Source organism: Danio rerio, chromosome 18 (genome assembly GCF_052040795.2).
Source record: "Danio rerio strain M-AB ecotype USA chromosome 18, GRCz13ab, whole genome shotgun sequence".
Lineage (NCBI taxonomy): Eukaryota > Metazoa > Chordata > Actinopteri > Cypriniformes > Danionidae > Danio > Danio rerio.
In genome coordinates, this window is record NC_141038.1 from 20,126,366 (window position 1) to 20,150,321 (window position 23,956).

The window sequence follows — 23,956 nt, forward strand, 5'->3', positions numbered from 1 at the left end:
TCTGAGGGGCAGAATAGGAAATAAACAGGACTGATGCTTAAGGCTTCATAAAATGAAGCTGAATTTGGATTTGATTGGAGATATTTGACTTGTTTTCCATCTTTTAGCTGGTTTGAGGCTTAACTTGTAAGGGGTTGTATTGCATGGACACTACTTTTTTGATAGTCCTCTTTAGAGATACTGTGTTGATTAAATAGAGCTTTGCAGCAATATGCCAACTGACTCTCATCAGATTATTAGTGCTAGACGTGTAGATTAAACTTAGTTGAGATTGTCGCGAAGTTACTTACAGTATAGTCAGCAGCACATGGCACAATAAAAGTCTGCAGTGCCCCAATAAAAGCTTTGAGCTACTTTTTACTTATTAGTGTATTAAGCAAAAGCTGATCTGCAGTCAGAGTCCTCTCAACTGATGCATACATGCAAAAAACCATTCATGTGAGTGTTTAACAGATCATTAGTAAAGCATTGATTTGAAATACCAAGAGCTCACTAAAACATGGGAAAGAAAGGAAAGTGATAAGAGTAATGGTGTCCTGTGCCCCAGTTTTATGTGTTACAATACTCCTGGTCAGGCTACACTAGGAAAAAAATCCATTATGTTCCTAGGAAGTGTTTTCAAATGAAACCCGCTACAGTTTCCTGTGATTTGTAAGTGTGTTCCATTTATTTATGTATTTGAATTGCATTTGGGAATTTAGCATTTTTGGTCTCCGCTCCAACATCTTTTGCTCTTGTTTACTTGTGCACAAACACTTTAATAAATAAACTTTAATTGGTATTTTTAGTATAGATAAAACAAGATTCATTCATTTTCTTTTCAGCTTAGTCCCTTTATTAATCTGGGGTCGCCACAGTGGAATGAACCACCAACTCATCCAGCAAATGTTTTACGCAGCGGATGCTCTTCCAGCTCACCCATACACACTCTTTCACACACACACACACACACACACACACACACACACACACACACACTCATACACTACGGATAATTTAGCTTACCCAATTTACCTATAGTGCATGTCTTTGGACTTGTGGGGGAAACCAATGTCAACACGGGGAGAACATGCAAACTCCACACAGAAATGCCAAATGACCCAGCTGAGGCTCGAACCAGTGACCTTCTTGCTATGAGGCGATTGTGCTAACCACTGCGCCACCGTGATGCCCAAAAAACTATATATTATACAAAAAATAATACACAGAAATAAATCTGCAGCAAAAATTATACCAACATAAAATATGTTTAAAAAAACTAATGCTGCCAATGTTGTTGTTGGTAATTAATTGATTTACATTCATTTACATTTTAAAAGACTGATTAAAATTAGATTATATATATATATATATATATATATATATATATATATATATATATATATATATATATATATATATATATATATATATATATATAATGTGTGTATATAAAATGAAATTTTAATCAGTCTTTTAAAATGTAAATGAATATGTATATATGTGTGCGTGTGTGTATATTTATATATGTATGTATACAGTATGTGAATCAAGTCATACAGCACAAAATCAAGAGAAAATAAAAAATGGAAACCATTTTTTTTGGGGGGGAAGGGGGTGGGGTGGGGGGGGGGGTCACTTAATATGATTCTAAATTAAAAGGAAGCTGACAATGTAGACTAATTGTGAATAAGCAAATTATTTTTACATTCATTATCAAGGTCTAACAAATATAGCAAAAGGATTTCCATCCCCATTAATGGTATGTTAATATTGAAATACATTTTGACACTTTATATGAAAAATAATGGTCACCATGTAATTAGGATTTTGGCCGAATCACCCTCCCTGAATGAAAATATTAGCATATATGAATTAAATCTATTAATCTTCTATTTTTTGGAAGTACAAATGCATTTACTCTGGTGGTGGTGTGGAGAGACCCCCCTCATGAATGTGAAAAGCTTTGGGTGTATGGCCATACACAATAAATGCGCTATATAAATACACACATTACATTACATTACATTACTTCAAGAGTTCACACCTAGCAGATGATTGATTATAAAGCTTGTTTGGCATGCTGTCCAGGGAGAGAGCCCCGAGCTCATGAGATCTTTGAGCCTGGGGCTCCATCCCGTTTGCGAGGCGAGAGAGGAGTTTGAACTCAGGTAGATCTCGAGAACTCCTCTGCTGCAGTAGCTAATGAACAGATAGTGATTGCTCTTAAGATATCTCTTAAGATATGCTCTTAATATCTACTTACTAGGAGCACGTCTATGGTGCCGATTTGGATTAGTTAATTAACTTTAGTTGCGTGTTGGACGGTGAAAGGAAACTGGGGAACCCGGGGGAAACCTATGTGAGCACAGGGAGAACGCGTAAACTCTGCACAGAAACGTCTGCTGGCTTGTTAAGGATTAGAACCAGTGACATTCTTGCTGTGAGGCAACAGTGTTAACCACTGGGCCTCAAAATCGATGTTATATGAAACTTAGGGTATATATTTATAGTGGCTTAGGAATCATCTGATTGGTCAATCATACATTTAATAACGCAGGGTCGGCTGCAAGCAATCATAAGCATGTAATCCTCCCAAAAGTCAAAATTAACTTTTATTTATTTATTTTAATGACCACGAAAACATAAATTTAGGTTACTGCTGATGCAAAAACTGGACCCAAAGTTTAATGTCACAAAGCTTCTTTAAATTAATCTCAGTATTGTGATCTCTGGAAACCACAGTCATGAACTTATTTTGGGATCTGAAGAATGGCTTTGTTGCTGATGATGACGTACACTAGCACTAAAAGCGGTCAGCAAGATGGCCCATTTATTATTAGGCCACATTTTCGGGAATGAAATGCAATTCCTCCAGCTTTAGAAAGTCGATTGAACAAAGAATCATTGAATGAAGGCGTCTGAGCGAGGAGGAAAAAACGCATTGTGCTGACACCAGATCACCTAGGAAGAAAATGTTGATTAAAATAGCTAAATCATAAATGCAGACTGCTTTTAAATGGAAAAAAGGAGAAAATGACACTATATTCACACATTTTCCCCAAGAGATGCCTAACAAGCAATAATGTATCCAGCTTTAAAAGGGTTTAATTCATTAAACATGAAATTAGATTAAGCCTTAGGGCCAAGCCGTTGCAAATTACTGTTTTATGATTAGATTAATCCTCAGTCGAGAAAGAGGGGCATGTTTTGTTAGTATGTTACCCCAGAGTCACTCCATTTTTTTCACCATCTTTGCCTCAAATCAAATCATAGAAAATGTATGTTAATAGATTTTAAAAACTAATAGTTATCAATATAGAGCTGAAGTCAAAATTATTAGCCCTCCTGTTAACCCCCCCCCCCCCCCCCAATTTAAGTTTAGTGAAAAAAAGATTTTTTTCGACACATTTATGAACATAATAGTTTAAATAACACATTTTTAATAACTGATTTATTTTATTTTTACCATGATAACAGTACACACTATTTTACTAGTGCAATTAAAATTCTTAACTAGGTTAATTAGGCAAGTTAGGGTAATTAGGCAAGTCGTTGTATACCAATATACAATGTTAAAGTTTGTTCTGTAGACTATTGATATATTAAATATTGCTTAAGGGGGCTACTAATATTAACCTTACAATGGACTTTAAAACTGCTTTTATTCTAGCTAAAATAAAATAAATAAGCCTTATTTCCCAGAAGAAAAAATATTATAGGAAATACAGTGAAAAATTCCTTCCTCTGTTAAACATCATTTGGAAAATATTTAATATAAAAGAAAATAAAATTCAGTGGGGTACTAGTTTTGACTTCTGTAGTTGACTTTTGAAAAGTGATTTTTAATCATGCAAATGTGACATTATTTATTTAAATGTGCTGTTTTACATATAATTCTTGCACAAAAATCTGAAAATGTTACGAAGTCCCTATAGGTTTCAATTTATATGACATATTGGAGTCAAAGGTTTTTACAACTTTTTTACATATTTATCACTCTATAATTCACAAGACATTGTAAACAGGCAGAAAAAATACTATATTTTTTTTATAAAATGTACATTGAACATAGAAGTTCTAGTAAATTGAAACAGTGTCAGTCCAGTTTTCAGAGTTGAAGTTCAGTGCAGTTCAGTGTGTTTAATTTCACTGCTGAAAGTCCAAACATTAAAGAGCAAATCCATCAATGCGCAGCTCCACAATTCTCAAACCAAGCAAGCCAATTCTGACAGTAGCGAGGAACAAAACTTCAACAACTGGCTCTATGCACAGGTAGAATTTTAATTCCAATGATAAACTTCCGGTTAATGTGACTATTTTCAATTTCGAGGTTCCTTTTACAGCAATTACAATGTAATTACAATACATTCAGTTAAATAGACTTAAGCATTCATTTAGTTGTTCAAGAGCAAAACAAGATGAAGGACTGCTGTAACCACTAGTGCCGTCAAAAGCAACAGGCTAGCGCAGAAATTCCATTGCAAATACTAGGGTAAAATAAACTCACACAACAAAATAAAGTCACATTTTAAAGACAGGATGGGGAATAATAGAATTGAATGCAGTGCTTCTTGTGCGATCTGAGACACACTTTATATTATATATCTAACAGGCAGTAAAGATCACTGATTTTTAAAGAAATCTGATCTTAAATGTGACAATTTTGTAATGCAAAGACAGTTCACTGCAAGCTCTTAGACTACCTGCCCGAAAATTAAACGTCTGTGTGCATAAAGCCCAATGATGAAAGTAATAAAAAGAAAAAAAGGTAATGTAAATATTATGTACAAAGTTACTCCTCTTCAAAAACTTTCAGAAAACAGATGAGAAGAATACTGAAGTGGAGATTTACAATATATAAAATGTCATTTTGAAAAGTCTTTTAAAAATGCTGCAATTTAAATCTACATACCCAAATTGATCAAATGTGACAAAAGTGTATTTTGGATGTTTTCTTTTTTATAGTACACTGGGGGAAAACGCTGTAATGAAAGACAATTTATTTCTTAACTGGCAGGTGCATAAAAGCAGCATCCTTGCCTGCAGTGTTTCGCCTAAATTAATGCCGTCGACTGTTGAATATATAAGAACAACCTGTCCAGCGGCGAGTCGGAGCGCATTCGAGCCCACCCAGTATGTGAATGTCTGCTCTTCGCTTTCAATTACATTTCCATTGCAGCCAGCTGTGAGGTTTTGTTGCCAAGGCAACTCAGACACCCACTCTACAGTGTTCGGCTCACCCTTGCTGAGCAGGCACATTGGTCAAGACCCACTAAAAGCGGCTGAACAACAAAAGAGAGGAGTAAAAGAAAGAGTAAGCTCAGGTCAGTGGATGCTTTTGTGTGCGATACCTGTTTATGAGGCTGGAGAAAGGAAAAAAAGAGAATTTGGTGGTTGTGTTTCTCTGTCTGACTTTGTCCTAGAGAAGCAGGAATATATGAGTGTTAATTATGTTAACATGCATGATAGAATATGTTGTTATGGCTATGCTTAGATTTGTTGACCAAAAGCGGAAAAAAAAGCTTACAAACCTCGGCTGCCTGTTGTTTGATGGCTTCATAAATGAGAAGACTGTCATTTTGAGATATTTGATGGGGACAGAAAGAAATGATGCTTGGCTAGAAAATGAAGCATGAATTGGATAGACTGGGAGCATAATTCAGCTTTAAGAGGACTTCGCCTCTCATTTGAGAATTTATAGCTTATGTGTGGTGTGTTGACTTGCATACTTTTATTTTAGATGGTGTTAAGGAAGTACATCAAACTTATATGCTTGTGGTGAATTTGAAACTGCTCTTTATTGCTGTTTTTATGTTGGAACTTAAGTATGAAAGTTTGTTTCTGCTACAGGTTAAAAAAAAGGTTATTGCTACCTTTAACAACACAGTTATGAGTTCGTATCTTGACTTTTTTTTTAAATGCTCATTTTTATGAGCATTCTCTTGATTTGTGAGTTTGGAAGTCAAAATAGAGAGATATAAAGTAAACTTGCAAGAGCTTTAAACTTGCATTATACTATATATAATATATTATTACTATTATTATTATTCATTTTTAATTCAGTGGTGTAAATTCATGTAAGTGCAATCAGTGTAATGCCATTAATGTTAATGAATCATTTATCTACACATTATTTTGAAAAAGTATAAAGGAAAAATACCAAAACTGCATAGATTTTGATTTTTAATTATTTTTAATGAACCAGTTCATTTTAATTATTATTTTTTTTAAAACAACTTTTCATTAATTTTCTTTTGGCTTTCTCATGCCCTTTATTAATCTGGTGTTGCCACAGCTGAATGAACCGCCAACTTATCCAGCATATGTTTTATGCAGCGGATGCCCTTCCAGCTGCAACCCATCACTGGGAAACACCCATACACTCTCATTCACACACATACACTACAGACAATTTTAGCTCACCCAATTCACCTGTACTGCATGTCTTTGGACTTAAGGGGGAAACCGGAGCACCCGGTTATATAGAGAGATTACTAGGAGTTTTCTGGCCTTCAAGAGTCACTTTTACGTAACCAGCAAAACTCCTTAGTTTATTGGGATCAATTTACACTGAAATAAACAACTACCAAACTGGTCTCATGTTGCATAGGTATAGGCCTATTTTTGACTTTAGCCAGTAGCCAAAAATACATGTATGGGTCAAAATTATTTTTCTTTGATGTTAAAAATGAAGATTTTAATTTTTTTTTGTAAATGAAAACTTTCTAAACTTTCTGATTAGTAATGTGCATTGCTGAGCTCTTTAAAGACAACTTTAATGGGGATTGTTCAGTAGGTCTATTTAAAATTCAGATATTCAAATAGTTGTATCTTAGTCAAATATTGTCTTGTCCTATCAATCTTATTAATGGAAGGCTTATTTATCAGATTTTAGTATATGAATAAATCTAATTTAAAAAACAAAAGGACATTTATTAGAGTTTTTTGTGGTCCAGTGTCTCATGTAAGCCTTCTTTTATCTATCAACTGCCTCAAGCCCTCAACACCTACTGAATGATCTTAAAATTTTGAATGTTACAGAGTAATTTGCATACTAAACTCATCTACTCGATATGGACATTTTATCAAACAAACTGTTACCTTTTTTATTCTTTTTATTGTATTTTTACATCAGTACAAATTGTAACTTTTACACACATTACTGGTCAAAAGTTTGGGGTCAGTACTATTAAATAAAATAAGTTTATTCTGCTCATCACGGCTGCATTTATTTAATCAAAAATACAGTACAAATTGTAAAATTGTAAAATGGTATTGCACTATAAAATAACTGACTGGTAAACTTTTGACCAGTAGTGTATTTCAAATTTTTTTTTTTTAACATTATGTTAATATTATACGTATAACAAAAAAAAAAAAAACAGAGAAAATAAGGGGAAGAGGAAAAAGAAAGAAATAAAATTAAGGGGGATTTAAGATGTTTCTACTAGGGTTTAACCAATGCTCTATTGTTAAAGAACTCAATAGAAGTATTCCATATTATATAGCAATTCTTAGGGAAAGTCTGGGTTTTAAGTTGCAGGCAGGGCATGACTTTTTTATTAATGTGGAATGGCAGGGAGCATCTTAAGTCTAATCACTGTACATTGATTTTTAGATAGTTCTGCATCCCCAAAAATAGCTAAAATAGGCCCGGAGTATATTTGCTTTCCCACCACTTTTGATATTAAAAGGGTGTTCCAGAGTGTAATTCTAAGCCTTGGTTGTGTTTATAAGATGAAAAGCAATGTGTGCTCATGCTTCACTGGTAAAAAACATCATGTTATCTTACTTTGGTTAAATACAGCTACTCGGCTAACATGAAAATGACATTCATATTTCCTAGTTCCTCTGAAAGGCCCCCCTCAAGAGGCTCTGATTGGTCAGCTAACATAATGTGCTGTAATTCGCAGATTGGCTCCACATCACCAGAAAAAGCGTCACGCCTTTACAAGCACACACCGTGCCTCTGCTGTGTAAATACTTTCAGTCAGAGTAGCTGTTAGCCGTATCAGTTTGAACCTGAATCAGACAGAAAATAGAGGCGTTTTTTTGAACCTGAAAATCTGACACCGCTGAACCGCATGCCTGCTCTCTAAAACGAAATATGTCTCTCACATAGGGAAAGTGGCTGCATAGAGTGAAACTGCAGCGTTGCTGAAGATTGCGGCTGTTGTTTGACTGATAAAGAAGAGTTTGTAGTTAAATTGTTTGTGGTGCCAAAACATTTCCCATTGTTTACATTCTTGTTTATGTCCTTGCCACAACACACTGTTAATACTAGAAACTATCCATGTAGTCAATTTTAACTAATAAAAATACTTACAGGTTGTGGCTCACAATCCACAGCTTCGTCTATTATGGTTGAAGCTGTTCCTTAGTCTTTAACTGAATCCAGCACTGAATTGGGTACGATTCTGGAAGCTGTCCTTTGTCAAATGCTAGCTATATATTTTTTATAATTCTCTGAAACAAAATTAAAAGTAAACTGTAAGCACTTCTCTCTTTGTGTCATGTTCTTTGGAAGACCAAATACAGAAACAGAAGAAGCTCTGGGGAAATAGCAGCGTTTGGACAGCATTTTAGCTGTTTCTGCTATAACATTACAGCGCCTGTGGCCACACCCCTTCACTGCGCAGGGTGTATGTACGTAGTGAATGCACGTGACCTTAAGCATTTGTGATCTCACTAGCACAGATGTATTTATATGTAGTCCCCAAACTCGTTCGCTGTAGGCTTTGCTAAGCTAACTCTGTAAAAGCCAGTCCCCCTTTGCATTGAACTTTGAGCGTATTACATTCAGAGATGTTGTTTCTGTTCACACAGCTACATTACACATCAACTAAAGTTTAAAATATGATATCATAGTGGACCATCACTTTAACTGAAAAACTCAAATCCAATAATTAACTATTTTAAGATAACTCCAAAACATTTGACAAAAATAGTTGGCGCATGCGCACACAAACAAGCAAACTTGAAATCTTTGAGAACGCCAAACCCATCAAGCTCCTGTCTCATCACCAGATTTCAGAGACTTCTAGTAAGAAAAACGACCAGCTACATGAACGCTTGATGAAAAGGGGCAAAAACATTTTCAAACAGGAATTGTTTTAGAAACGTTTAATGACTGTGCCTGCAGCCTCTTTCTTGTTTTTTTCTCCTTATATTGTAGGCGTCTGAAAAGAAGTAGCGGGTTTAAGGATGAGCACATCTCAATCAAAGACGCGGGCATTTACAGCTGCCTGGAGAAAATGAAATCTGAAATTCATTTTTCTAATTGGAATGGAAGGGGAGAGAGTATTATGTGATCTCGAGCGGCTCACCCACGCATGCAATCACAATCGCGTGATTTAATCTGCGGCAGCCACAGTGAAAGCAGCACGGGCCACCTGTTTGTTTGATATGTCGATATCCTCCTCTAAATCCCTGATTGAACTCTTGGCAACACTTTTATATGTTTAATACGTTACAAAATTGTTTCTGCTGTCAAAACTATACATGGCTGTGTGAGTACTTCTCTCAGACATGCACTCAGATTAACCTGTCTCAAAGCATGCAAGCGTCCACACATCGCTTGGCTTTATTTTGTGATGATAACTTTGAACTATGTCCTCGTGTGGTGCCTTGCTCCACATATTCAGTTTGATAATTTAGCTCAGCAGATGCTCTATAGAGAGTTCAGTAGAAATCGGCGGTCACTAGAGAGACTCAAAGATAGAAACACTTTAACTGTGGTGCTTTCACAAAATTGTATGTGAGGGACAGATATTGGTGAAGATGATGAAAATGAAAAACTGAGAACAAGGGGATGAAAGGATCGAAAGACAGTATTATGAAAATTGACGCATGTAAAATGATTTTTGTTGTGCCTTTGGAAAGCTAGTGATTTCTGTTTTATATTGCTGTGCTGCTTCACTTGTGTTTTTGTTTCTCATAATGACATCCAAAAGTCTGACACCACTTGTAAGAAGATGCACATATTTAATACAATATGTTTTTGAATGCAAGCAACATTATTTGGTAAAGTCTGAGTGAAATTAGAATAAAATATGAGTAGCAGAACCCTCTTAATGTGACCTTGTGCTCTGGAAACATTGAACAGTACTTTTTTGATCAAAAGGCATCACAGTCAATGTTAGATACTGAAGAATTTTTAAAAAAGAGTAAATTTGAGCTTTTTTATATTTATTTTGCCATATCTTTTGTCTTATGATGTTGTTTTTGTTAGTTTTTAACTAACAAATTAATTTATTGGGTCTTATGTGACTTTCCTCCACATAACAAATAAAAGGTGTCACATAGTGCATTGGTTTAATAGGTTAAATTGTTATCTGATATCTACATAGTAGGCTCATGGCTCAGGTAAGTAAAAAAAAAACTTCAGAAATGGTTTTGTAAGCTCATTTATTACTCCATAAAATAGCCATAAAATCATCAGAAGGTCCATGATTGACCATATATGTTTCGTGTCGCTGACGTGCTGCTCTTACAGACACACATACAGCATGATGTACGCTGAACACATACAAATATAAACCCAATCATGGAAACGTTAACCTATTTTGTTCATCAGATCTGTTGTGGATAAAGGCTAAATTACAGTTAAACTTGTCAAAAGAGAATGATACTGATGTATTGGGTTGTATTTTGAAGCTACTGTCCAAAAACAAACAAACACAGGAATTAATATCAACCTCTGCATGAACATACGCCAGTTAAGCTAAGTGATTTGATACTATTCAGCAGTTTACATGTGTTTGTTAAAAAATATGCATTGAATTTCACAAAACACACAATAAATTAACAAAAGATGTAATTAAACAAATCTTAGGCCTCTTCAGAGAGAAGATTAATAAATGTGTAATCTGTAAATCTTGCATTTTGCATCCTTAGGCGAGTTTGAGATATGTCTCGTGCTGTCGTTACCCAGTAACACAAAGTAAACAATTTAGGGCTCACTTTTTTAAAATAAAAGTTCCACATGCATAGTTAGTGAAACATGTATGCTTAAAATAACTAATTGAGGAAAACTACTATTGTTGTATGACTATAACATTCGGCTTATCAAACGCAGCCTGAGGTGTGCATAGAATATATGATTTCAGTGCTTCTTTATGATCTCCGAGCTGCAAATGAGTCTGTGTGCTCCCGATCACATGGCTGCTCGTCAGGTCTGGATAAGTGACCTAAAGTAGGCATACATGTAAATGCAAAGGGCATGGCCCATGAGTCTCATAACCGTTTGTTTTGTCCACTGATTGGCCTGTTGTCCACCGAGGTTTTACATTTGTGGAATATACATTAGAACAAGGAAACAGTGGTGTCTGAGTCTCACGGTATGCCCATTTCCACATAAGGATCTCTTATTATGATTCTGCCTTGGTATACACAGATTTTTATTATAGACCAATTTGACATATGTAAACAAAAACAATAGTCCCAATGTATTTCCTGTTTTACATTTTTAATTTTTATCGCTTCAGAGAATCCAAAAAAGAGCCATTTATTGATAAATAATGTTAGGATAGCTGTTTTAACATTTAAGTTATGATTAAATAACCTCTTGCTACAGTTATGAAATAGTTTGATAACAAGCAGGAAATGTTCATGGGCCATTTACATGACCACATTGAAATGGTCTATAGGGCCATACCTTTTAAAATTCTTTTGCTATTTACAGTAAGTATTGGGAAAAATGACTCCAAAATGAGCGCAACACATTTTGGCATGTGTGAGTGTGAAATAATTTTTTAAAATCCTGCATGCCAAAATTCTGTGCCTTTTGACAGTTTTTTGGAAGATTTAAATCCGAGGAAAAATGTCCACACTAAACAAATCTACATAAGTGTGAAAAAAAAGCTTATAAAAAATAGCACTGTGAATGACATCACTGTTTTGACATGCAGTACATAATATTGCAGTTGTCTGTGTTTGTGTTCCTGTAGCCTGGAAGGTCGCCCTAAATCAAGAAGAGCAGCCGTAGACACCAACATCTGGATTTCACTGTGATCCTGATGCACGGCATCCTCTCTGACTGACGGGTTTTCTCTGGCAGCGAACTGGCAGAGAGAAAAAGAGCTCGCACAGGTGCGGCAGCAGCAGCAACATCCCAGAGATTATAGATTTGGAGATTACAGGACAACAGCAGGTCAGGGCACATTGCCTTGTTGAAATCCGAGTTCTCCACCTCACCAATTCTGTTAAGAGCTGTCATCGTGAAATTGGCAGGCAAGTCCTGCAACCCAACACACGTTCACAGGCACACAACTCTTATTTGCTGCTATACAGATGTCGTGTTGGAAGAAAGTCTTTTGTCAATTTGCTTTTTGTAGTTGAGTCGTTAAATTTCCTTCAATCACCTTTGTTGACATATTCTCCCCCGGTTTTCATTTCATAGATTTTTTTTTATCTACTGACTTGGAGAGGCTGTCAAATGATCAAAACACGTCCTTAAGTTCTTATCTAGATTGGAATGTTCAGATCCCAGTGCTGTTTTCCAGACAGTTGGAAGTTTGTCACAGTTGAATCTGCAAACAGCTTTCATTGAAGAAACATTAAAGGCAGATAGACAAGGGCTTGTCTCTGCACTAAAAGTAAATCACAGTATACTCGGCTACAGCAGAGCAATGGAAATGAAAACAGTTTGGAGAGCGTTGTAGAATGTGAAGCTTTTCAAGATGTCTGCAAAAGAGCTTCATTACAAATCTGTCAGAAAACTCCACCCGTTCCCTCCTCTGGCTGTGAAGTTCGGCATAGCGGCGTGCTAGACTGAGCGTAAGGACAAACCAGATTACAACGACAAACTTGGGCTCCTAGAGGACTGTAATGGAACAGACACGGATGACAGCCTAGCTTGTCTGGCACTGAGATGTCAAAACCACAGAGGGGGCTTTTCCTCCAACTGTCACTGCAGGGAGAATAGAGCCGATCACACACAGACGCCTACAAGGAGAGGCGAAAGACTGGTGCGTGTTTGAACCGTTTCTGTACAGACAGTTCAAAAGCGTGAAAGAGGGAGCTGGAGGAGATCCCATAGTGTAGGGGGAAGAAAGCAAAAATAAATAGCTGTAAAAAGCTCCACGGCAGCGGTGACACATTGAAAGAGAAGACTGACAGACGGGAGAACGGCGGTGGCAGTTACAGGCACACCGTTTTGGGAGATTCACACAATTTTGGGTTTAAAGGCTGTGTCGCTCAGTACGCCAAGTAGTACTGAGTTCAGGTTGGGCACAGTGGCAGGGGCTGGTTCATGGCAGTGGGGCGGGCGCATGCCGTCTGTGCCTCCGCAGCGAGAGGGACGCTTGGGATGGGGTTGGGCTGCATGGGCACGTGCTCAAAGGATGGCTGAATTGAGGCCCTGGGTTCCTGTCGGAGTCGCAGCAGGAGCGCCAGCAGGAGAACGTGGTGGCAAGCGATGCTCGCTGCGCTTCTGCGTGGTCTTGGGATCCCTGGCCCTTCTGTTCATCACTTCACTCTTCTTCTCCTTCTCGCTGAGAGGGGGAGCTGGCCTGCCTTACTTGGAACCCCCGGGATGGGAAGAGTCGCACAGGGTTAAGCTGGTGCCTAGTTATGCAGGTTCCCACCGGGTGATCCCAGCCGAGAGTGCTCAGCAGAAGACGTGTGCCTGCTCTCGGTGCGTGGGCGACCCTGGAGTTTCCGACTGGTTCGACGAGAACTATGACCCAGATATTTCGCCTGTGTGGATTCGAGACAACATCCAGCTGCCTTCAGACGTGTACTACTGGTGGGTGGTAAGTGATCTTACAGTTACTCACTGATGCTTTCAGCATTACCAATACAATTCTTTGATATGCTAGACTGTGTTGAATGGCTTTTGTGACCTCTTGTATGAACTAGATGGGGAAAAAAATCTAACGTTGGTGTCTTAATTAAGAGACCTTTTTTTTTATTGTGTTACTCTCTTTCAAGAACGGTTTGTGCTCTTTAATTGTGCAAACCCATCTAGTTTAAACAACAAGAAGGCAAGAGGGTGTTTTAATAAAGGGAACATTGAGTAATGTCTGAAAAAAGTGTGTGTCAGCTGAAAAGTGTAAATCTGTAATACTTGTGCCGAGTAAATAAAAAGCATGGAGAGTGCCAGACTGCATTAAGCAAAGGAGCCAGATTTGGGAATGTGGGTTTTGAAAATGCCTTCACTTACAGAATTTTACATTATCTGAATGTGAATGTCATGTCTGTGTCAAAACATGCTGTGACAAGCTCTTATATAAGTGGTGGCTTAGAAGAACTGTTTTGCTAAGTGTTTTGGCAGTACCTAACTAGATTTCAGATTGGAACTAATTTCCTAAAAAATGTAAATAGTTTTTTCATGACACTTTGAAGGTTTAGAATTTTTCTTACTGCATTTAAATGAAAAAACATTTTTGCCCAAACCTGTTATACAGATAAAAATGCACATTTAACATAAACTGGGTGGGTAGGATTATTCTTAGTACATTATGCTCATTATCACTGCATTTAATTATATCAAATGTTAAATAAAAGTTTTAATACACAGCTTTCTCTATTAAGCAATTAACATTTCAATGCAACAATTTTTAGAGAATGCACTTGAGTATTTTTAGAACATCTAGTATCAAACTGCGGTAGGCAGCTAATAGGTTATTCCACATCAAACAAACCAATGCAAATCTCATGCAATATGAGGAGGAAGTAGATTTCTGAGTGTGAAAAGCATGAATGGTGCAATGTCTTGCAAAAGGCATGAACACAAAGATTAAGTGAAAGCTGAATATAGATAATTTAACTAAAAAGATTTTTGAGGGGATTGGAGAAAAGAGGAAATTGGTCAAGTAATGGCTTAGGGAAAGTTTCTGTCATAACAAATTAATTGTATAAAAAATTTTATTAAAATCTTTCTTTCTCTCTTGTGACTTGAAAATGTGGAACAACCTTTTTAAGTAGCTTTTCATTATCTAAGAAGTCCTGCCAAACTTTTAATAAAGCTGTCTGAGACTGATTTTACAGAAAATCTACTGAAATGCCTTTTGCATGATAATTTAGAAGACCGTGTATTTTAAAACAAGTTTATGCGATGGCGTACACTTGAATATTTAGCAGTTATTATTACTCCAGTTTTCAGTGTCACATGATCCTTCAAAATTCACTCTAATATGCTGATTTGGTTGTCGGATACATTAATCATCATTAGTGTTGAAAATGTTTGTGCTGCACATTTTTTTTCTGGGTTCCTTGAATAAAACATCAAAACGTACAGAATTTATTTTGCATAGTTTTTCAAATAAATCTTCACTGTCAGTCTTTCATTGCATTCATGCTGAAAATATATATTACTGTGGTACCTTTCTACAAACGTTTGAATGGTAATTTATGCATTATTTTATTTGTTGATGTCTGAGTTCTGTGTAATGTTGCAGCAATGATGCCAAAGCTCGGAAGACTGATTCAACACTTATTTTCCTGAGATGATTTTAAGGCTTATAGAGTAGTTTTTCAGTTTATGAGTGAGAAAGTCTGAGGTAAACACAACTTCATCATTTTATCTTAAAATGTGGATTACATACTGTACACACACAAATAAGTAACTTGATTAAAAAACATTGAGGTCGCTGAAGGTTTTTTGTATGTGCAGTTTTCTGTTTCTGTCCAAAGATGCGAATTAAATTTATGCACACAACAGGAATATCGGATAAAAGGCGTGAGAATAAAGCAGTGTGCACCATCCAAGTACTCAAAAAGTACAAAATCTTCACTTCCTGATTAATTGGCGCCAAATATCAAAAGTAAAAACTAAATTTGCTGCAGTAGGAGAAGCAGCATCAATCTTTTCTTCATTTAATAAATGACTTGCGCCTCAGAAGATATATGCCGACGCACAATTAGTGCGGTGGTGTTTAAAGGCGTGAGACGCAGAGCACTGATGTTATTGACAGTTCTTAAGGTAATTAATAATATAATAACACTAAAAATTAGATGGTTAGGCATTTTAGAATGACCAAAAAACATTTCTGATGTTTTACAGTGTGCTCAGCCTGCTGGTTTGTCCATTCACACACGTTTGTATCATTACATGATCTCTTATAACAAATTCACATTATTTTTTTTATGTAATTTGTTCAGTAAAAGTGTTTCCATCATAGTTTATCCACCTATTTTTATGCACATTTTGGATATTCGCATAAAAAACAGTTAATTGAAACTAAGTAAAATATTGAAGTATTGTGAAGTTACCTTTACCACAGACTAGGGCTGCACAATATATCACAAAATGATGGTTATTGTGATAATAGTATAGGCAATATGTATTGCAGACATGTGGGATAAATTACATTTATGCAATTTTTTTTTTCTATCTACTGTAAATTTGACCAATTTGATTAATCAGGACTGGAGTCAATAAAAGAGAGAAAATTGACCACCGCAAATCAAGAGAATATCAGAATATCTGCTGAGGTTTTACTCATTCATAGTGTTTTAAAGACAAAATGTTTGCAACTTGACATGGTTTTATAGTCTGAATTAGATCAGAAAATATATATTTTACCTCTTTATTGTAATATCATTAAATAAAAGATTTTAAAAAATGATTTATAAAAAAATAGCATTTTTTTTTTCTAGGGAAATGTTATATAGTGAGAAATTGAGTATTGCAGTACTCCATGATATCACATGTTTCCCAGTATCCTGCAGCACAACTACAGACCTTTTTTTTCCACGAGAAAAAAAACATTTAAAACCCCTAAAAAAATCGCAAGGGAAACCAATGGTGAAATAGTCTTCCGGGCTTTAACATCATCCCTGTAACACTCTATTAAGCACAAAGTCTTCAGTCATTTGGATGGGCTCAGAGTAAAATCCGTGGCTGGCATCTGCATCCAGAAAACATCTGCCAAGGATTATTAGGTCCAGTGGAGACGTAGTAAACTCTGCCAATTACTGGCATCAGGGACAATGAGCAGGAGAAGAAGAGAGGGAGAGAACATGGAGAATGAGAGAGAATGAGGTTTGGTTGGAAAGAAGCCATGTCATGGAGAGATGTCAGCAAAACACAAGGAAAGGAAAAAGAGGAAAGATTGTAGGTCTGTTCTTGCTTTTCAGAGCTTTTTTGTAGGATCTTTGTGGGGTTTTTTTATTTTCATTTGTCAGAGCAGAGGGCTTCAGTGGCTAATTGGCTGCCTGGATGTTTATTTTAGCATGCATGTGTGCACAGGCAGGTGTGCAGATGGTTTGAAGTTAAAAGAAAACTGCTCAACCTTATGTCGGTTTCTTTCTTTGCCTCTTTCCTCTGGGCCTTGTACAGATGTTGCAGCCTCAATTTAAACCCCACAACATCCAGCAAGTTCTGCAGAGGCTTTTCCAGGTCATTCCAGGCCGTTCCCCATACGGTTCGTGGGACCCTGCTCGCTGCTTGCGCTGCGCCGTTGTGGGCAATTCAGGCAACCTCCGCGGGGCCGGTTACGGTCCGGTGATTGATGGCCACGACTTCATCATGAGGTGAGTCTTGAAATGGCACTGGGAAAAGAAGTAGGGAAAGAACGATTTTTAAGTACACAAATAGGATTAAGGGAATGATTGTGTTTTGTATAAGATAAAGTAAGATTATTGTTCTTCTATTCCTAATAAGTTTGCCTAGCAGTGTTATTCTAGTGTTGTTTTTATTTTAATACTATTAAAGCAGGCTGCCTTCTGTCATTTGTTTTTGTCATTCACTAGGTCTGAAAGTGACTCAGAATGTATTGTTTCTTTGTGCCCTAAAGGTATGCAAAACCCTAAAAAGTATTAGCTGTTAATTTAATTGCTCTCAGATCATCCAATAAGTAGCTACATTTTTGTTTGGTGATTAACAAAATGTCAAAAAGTCAGTGGTACTTTCTAAAAAAAAAAAAAGAAAGAAAAATAAAAAACTAAAATATACACTTTCAAAGCTAAACTAAATATGATTGTGTGACTCCTGGTGATACATTGAACACTTAAACCGTTTACTAAGCATAATTAGCTAAAAATTGAGACTGAGTATCCCTTAACTTTACCCTTATCTTTTAATTTAGTTGAGGTTTAGACAAAATGTTACCATTGATCCTATATAAACTACAAGTGGTCCAAAAACGCAGCTGCTAGACTTCTTACTGGCACTTGTAAATCTGAGCACATTACCCCATGTTACTCTCTCGACACTGGTTGTCGGTATGTTTTAGAGTAGAGTTTAAAATTTTACTTTGTTTTTAAGGTTTTAAATGGTCTGACACCTTCCCAGAGATGGGTTACGACTGGAAGGGCATCCACTGCGTAAAATTGTGCTGGATAAGTTGGCGGTTCATTCCGCTGTGGCGACCCCGGATTAATAAAAAGACTAAGCCGACTAGAAAATAAATAAATAAATGGTCTGACACCTTCTTATCTTTCTGAACTTGTGACTGTTTACAATTCTGCTAGATGTTTAAGGTAATTTGAAGGAAATTGTTAAAAGTTCCCAGATCAAAATTAAAGGAAAAGGGAGGCCAGGCCTTTTCTATTGTGGGCTCCCAATTGTGGAACGGTCAACCTCTCTCTATTAGAATCATTTCTACTGAATCCGTGTTCAAGGGGAGACTAAAACTTCACCTTTGAGAAAAGGCTTTTAATAGCAGAGGTAGCTAAGCTGGCTGTTTTTTGTTTCTTGTTGTATGTATTGTATGTTGTTTCATTCCTTTGATCTTATTTGATAATTTTAACACAATTTTTGTACACCACAATGATCAATGTTGTTATATTGTTCTTTATAAGTAAAGTAACTCCAAATCTAATGTATTGGATCAGAACAATGTTTTTAAAGCATGTCAATGGTGTTTATTTTTTCAGTGGAAATAATCCTGCAAATATAATACCAGCTGCTTTAGAAGATTTCTAACAACAAGTAATCTGACATTTTAACATATTCCACTTTTTTAAGAAACCAAAGTCTCTGCCAATAAAAAAAAGCTTTTTTTTTTGTTGTGTTTCTAGTCCAAATATCTAACAATTCTTAAATCAAGAAGCAATATCTAAACAAGCAAGCAAAACATATCAGGTTCATCCCAAATCACATACTTGTGCACAATTCCACACCATTTTGTAGTATAAATAGTGTAAGTAGTGTGTTCACACTGAAATATTTGTTTTGTTCCTGGATGATGCACCTATTCAACTGTTAAAAATGAAGTGTAGAATGTTGGACACTTCACACACTCAACAGTCGCAGCTTTGCTCATGTAGTGAAAGGGGCAAAGCTTTCGGGTACTGATGTTGGATTACTTTATTTATTTTGGATTGTGGAAGCAAAATTCTCCTACGAGAGTGATTATACCACCTCCCGATGGTGAATGTAGTTATAGTCATGGCAGGTATTATTTGGTAATTTGGTCATTTATATTACTATTTGGGAGCCATCAAATGTCATCTGGGAAACTGTCAATGGTTTGAATTTCCACTTAGTAAAAAAATGTGTTCCATTTGGGACGACACTACATACATATACTATGCTGTTGAGTGTTAGAGTACATAGTGTGCCATTTGGGATGCAGCTATTGTAATTTTATGTAGTAGTTCTTCTTTAAAACAAGCTAAATAATCCTAAATTAAAAGGAAAAACAAGATTATATTGCTTGTTTTAAGGAAAAACCCACTTAATTTTGGCATATTATCTCATAAAACAACACATTATTATTTTTGGCTTGTCTGGAAAATGCTTCTTGATTTAAAAATTAAGATGATTGTAAGATATTCGGATTAGAAACAATGAAAAATCGGCTATGCAGTGGGTAGCGCTGTTGCCTCACATCAAGAAGGTCGCTGGTTTGAGCCTTGGCTAAGTCAGTTGGCATTTCTGTGATGAGTTTATATTTTCTCGCCAAGTTCACAAAGGGACTAAGCAAATGAAAAATGAATGAATGAACAATACAAAATCTATATACTGTAAGTGAAGCATTTTTGCAGTGTGATTTTTGCATTCATCTTAGTTGTAGAATGCGATAATAGTCCTGTTTTCTGGGAGACTGAGCACAGTCAGTTATGGTGGATTGACATTTGCAATTGCAGGTTTCAGTCGAGTGAACATAGAAAAGGGCAGAATGTGCGTATTGCTGCTTAAAGAAAAGAGTAAAATAATGGCCTGGGGGAGACGTAGAGGAGCAGCGTGTGTTTAGTAGAGATCAGAGAGACGGAGAGGCTGAGCAAGACGGAGGTATAAATTGAGGTGCTATTTCAGTGGAGCCTTTATTGATTGAGCTCTGAAATCTTAAATTAATCCGGTCCTCCTCCATATCCATCTTTCCTCTGCCCTACAGCAGCTGTCTCCTCAACGCTTTATTTGTTTAACTACTGTCTGCTTTCATTTTTTGATACCGTTTAAGAGAAAGTCTGTGCTTCTCGAATCAGTCAGATGAGTGTGTTTCAGCTGTTTATTAGCTTAAATAAGCTTCCACTGGTGAAAATAAATAATCAGTGCTTGTAGCATAGAAAGCTATGTTTATATTACATGCATTTCTAGTGTGAATTTTGAGTTCGAATAACTTATATTATCCTTATTTTGAGTCCATGGGCTCTATTTTAACGATATAGGCGCAAAGCCTAAAGGGCATAGAGAAAAAGCATTAAGAGCGTGTCAGAATCGACTTTGGCTATTTTAAGAATGGAAAAACATAGTTTGCACCCTGGTGCATGGTCTAACAGGGTTGAGCTTAAACTCTTTATGGGTGTGTTTTGAGCATAATGTGCATTAAACCAATCAGAGTCTCATCTCCCATTCCCTTTATAAGTCCGTTGCATCGTTCCATGGCGTATTTGCTATTTACATGGCTGACTTTGTAAGTGGAAAAACTGAATGCTTTACTAGCAAGAAAACAGTTTAACAGACCATCTGCAGTGCGAGAATAAAGAACAAGCCTCCTCCATTCAGCCTCTTTACTTTCTCTTTACTTTTACTCTTTACTTTATTCCTTTTCTTATAAAGTAAGGAAACCTTAAGTAAACCTATTTCTAAATTAAGTTCTAATTTCCAGCAAATAAATGAGCAACATTAATGAAGTGTGGTCAAAAAACGCAGTTTTATCCAAACACACGTCCTATTCTTATGCCCAAATGGTGGTACATACATCTCCATAACCCAACAGATGGACAAATCTAAACTTGTTTTTACTAAAACAAATGTAAATTTGAGTATAAAAATAATACTGCTAATAATAACATTGTAATAAAAATGCAAATTGTCATGAACAAACTGAAAAAAGCCTCCAACATGAAGGCATGGAGGTAGTGATTTTGTTTCATCAATGTAGTAAATAATAATTTTTGTAACATTCTAATCCTTTATTTTTTCATATGTAAAGATATTTGAGTATTGCTTTACACCATGTGTGTAGTAAGCGTTTGAACCCGCATAGGCACTTAACTAGTGCATACTGCGCTGGATTTTATACCAGCTTTTACTTGGTCAACGGCACAGTCTATTTCAGTTCCTCAAAATAGCAACGCGCCAACAATGCGCCTTAACACACCTCCTTGATAGACCGGCACACCCATGAGTCCACAAAGTGGTGCAAATAGATTTGCTATTTAAACAACGTGGCGCTAAACGTGAAAATAAGGGTTGCACTGGTCTAAAAATAGCAAAAAATCACGCCAAACACATCTTGTGCCTCGTTGCGCTGGGTGTATGATAGGGTGCCATGCAGTGTTCAAAATAAAGTATCATCTGTATTAAAACTACTAGCTGTAAAAGAACAAACCTTGTTTGCATTTAAAGCTTTTTTTTCTTATTTTGTCTCTGTCATAGTCTAAAATTGTAAAGACAAAAACAAAGTTTTACATGCCTCAAGTAAATGAGTTATTCAGACACTTTAAATAAAAAAGAAATGATAGGTTTTATTAATTTTATAAGTATTATAGGTACAGATTTTTATCACTGTAGATTTGAAAATGTATTAATATTATTATTTACATTTTTATATATTTTAATCTGTCATCTCACTCTAAAATGGTATAAAAAGGTCATAGAACAAATTAATTCATTCTTCGGTTCAGTTCCACACTGGATCAAGAAAATTAAAGGTTATCATTATTTTATTTCAAGAAAAACAAACTAAATCAGTAAAATTTTTATTTTTAATGTATTCAAAAAAATAAAAGTCATTTTAATTTATTATTAATTTTAATAGATTTAATTTAAACTCATTTTACCTTAGCGCTGATGAGAAAGCCAGCCCACGGTGCAAATGAAATCATAGTAATGCTTACTGGAATACTTGATTCTGATTGGTCGCTTGCTGCATCTTAAAGTGTGTTATTACCTGATAACAGCCAATATTAACTGATAACACGCACTCATCCGATTAACCGCAGTGTGTGCTATATGATTAGTAGGAAATGTTCTTCTTTAAAATAAGCTGTGCTGAGCTAATATTAAATCTCAAATCAATATTCGGTGCACAATTATTTAATCTGGTTTTCTGCGAATCACAGACTTGTTCTCGGTTTCATACAAACACAGCTGCTCAAGTATTAAAGGACTCAAGTAAAAAGAGACAACTCATGCAGAAAAAAAAGATAATTTGCTCAATGTTTATGAAGTGTCCTTGTTTTTTGTTGGACAATAAAAAATATATATTTTGAAGAAATTTAGAAACACTTTTGTTTGTATCCGTTTGACATCAACAGTAGGAATAAATTACACTATACTAATAACATGATAGTCAGTGGCTGCTGGTTTCCAACAATTGTGTTTAGCACTAAAGATCTATCCCTTAAATCACAGGTCTCAAACTGGATTCCTGGAAGGCCGCAGCTCTGCACAGTTTTGCTTCAACCTAATCAAACACAGCTGATCCAAATAATCAAGGTGTTCAAGACTACTAGAGACTATTAAGCAGGTGTGATTTGAAGGTGGTTGGAGCTAATCTATGCAGAGCTGCGGCCCTCCAGGAATCGGGTTTGAGACCAATGCCTTAAATAGTACTGCAATATTGTTAATATGTTAAATCAATGTCTCTTATCCCCATAATTAAAGTGCTATAATTGCACAGTTTCACTAAAGATTTGTATAGGTTGAACTTGTTAGCATCATCTTTCTTATTGGAAACCTTGGGTTCAGTGACCTAACAAAATATTTGGCATCCAGTTATTAACACATGCAAGTAAAAGTTGTGTATCAAGCAAAATTAACCATGCAAGACCCCTGTGCTTTGCTGAATGTACATTATCACTATTACTAATGACTGTTCTACTACATAAAAAGCCAGAAGTTCCTTTCAGTCTCATTAAAAAAAAAAAAAATGTGTGTGTGTGTGTGTGTATGTGAGAGATTATTGCGATTTGCAGTTTAAGCCATCTCCTTTGGCTTTTGTTTATGATGATATAAGAAGGAAAACAACAGAGATTTGATAATCTCTTTGGCTTTGAGACTTAAGAAGATAAAGCAAAGGAGAGACGGACGTGTACATTTGTTGTTTAGCATTAAAGTCTCTAGGACTATTACATCTCAAGCTGTTTTAAATCCCGAGCTTCTACAGATTCCACAGATTGCGAAACCTTTGTGACGCGAGGCATTTCTGTGAATTTGAATGAATGCAGATAAGAGAATGAGATGGTTTTTCCTAATCAAAGTGTTTTGTTCAGAGGACATGAGCTGTGAAATGGGAGACGTCCATCGGAGCATCAGACGTGTCTTCTGAATAGACATCGGCGCTGTCTGTCTGCCTTACTGTCTCCTCCACAGCCTCTCCATCATCTCACTCTCTTAAAGAGGTCGTTCACCCCCAAAAAACAGTTGCTGTTAATTTAGGCCATCCAAGATATGTGATTTTATTATTATTGTTTCTTTGGGAGAACATTTAAAGGTCCCCTGAAATTCGCCGCTTTGTTTGATGTGTAATGGTTCGATGATGTAGCTTCAAGTGAAACAAAAAGGGCTATAAACAGCCAATAGCATTTAGTTTACTGTATAAACAGCTCTGCAAGCCTGAAGCTCAATTTATACTTC

General features: G+C 36.1%; 1 protein-coding gene and 1 long non-coding RNA gene across 4 annotated transcripts in view; both read left to right on the plus strand.

The window, feature by feature from the left end:
- st3gal2 (ST3 beta-galactoside alpha-2,3-sialyltransferase 2) overlaps positions 1–23,956 on the plus strand; it is a 52,914-nt gene that overhangs the window by 11,049 nt on the left and 17,909 nt on the right. Inside the window, exons 1-4 of one of the 3 annotated variants that reach the window (XM_087291890.1) lie at positions 5,202–5,306; positions 11,931–12,213; positions 12,383–13,736; positions 17,267–17,460. In XM_087291890.1, coding sequence (XP_087148016.1) covers positions 13,254–13,736; positions 17,267–17,460 — 677 coding nt within the window. In that variant the 5' untranslated portion in view covers positions 5,202–5,306; positions 11,931–12,213; positions 12,383–13,253. 3 annotated transcript variants of the gene reach the window in all.
- On the plus strand, positions 19,307–23,725 carry LOC147832800 (uncharacterized). Its single transcript, XR_015514910.1, has 3 exons — positions 19,307–21,272; positions 22,003–22,732; positions 22,884–23,725. It is a non-coding gene; the product is annotated as an uncharacterized LOC147832800 (long non-coding RNA).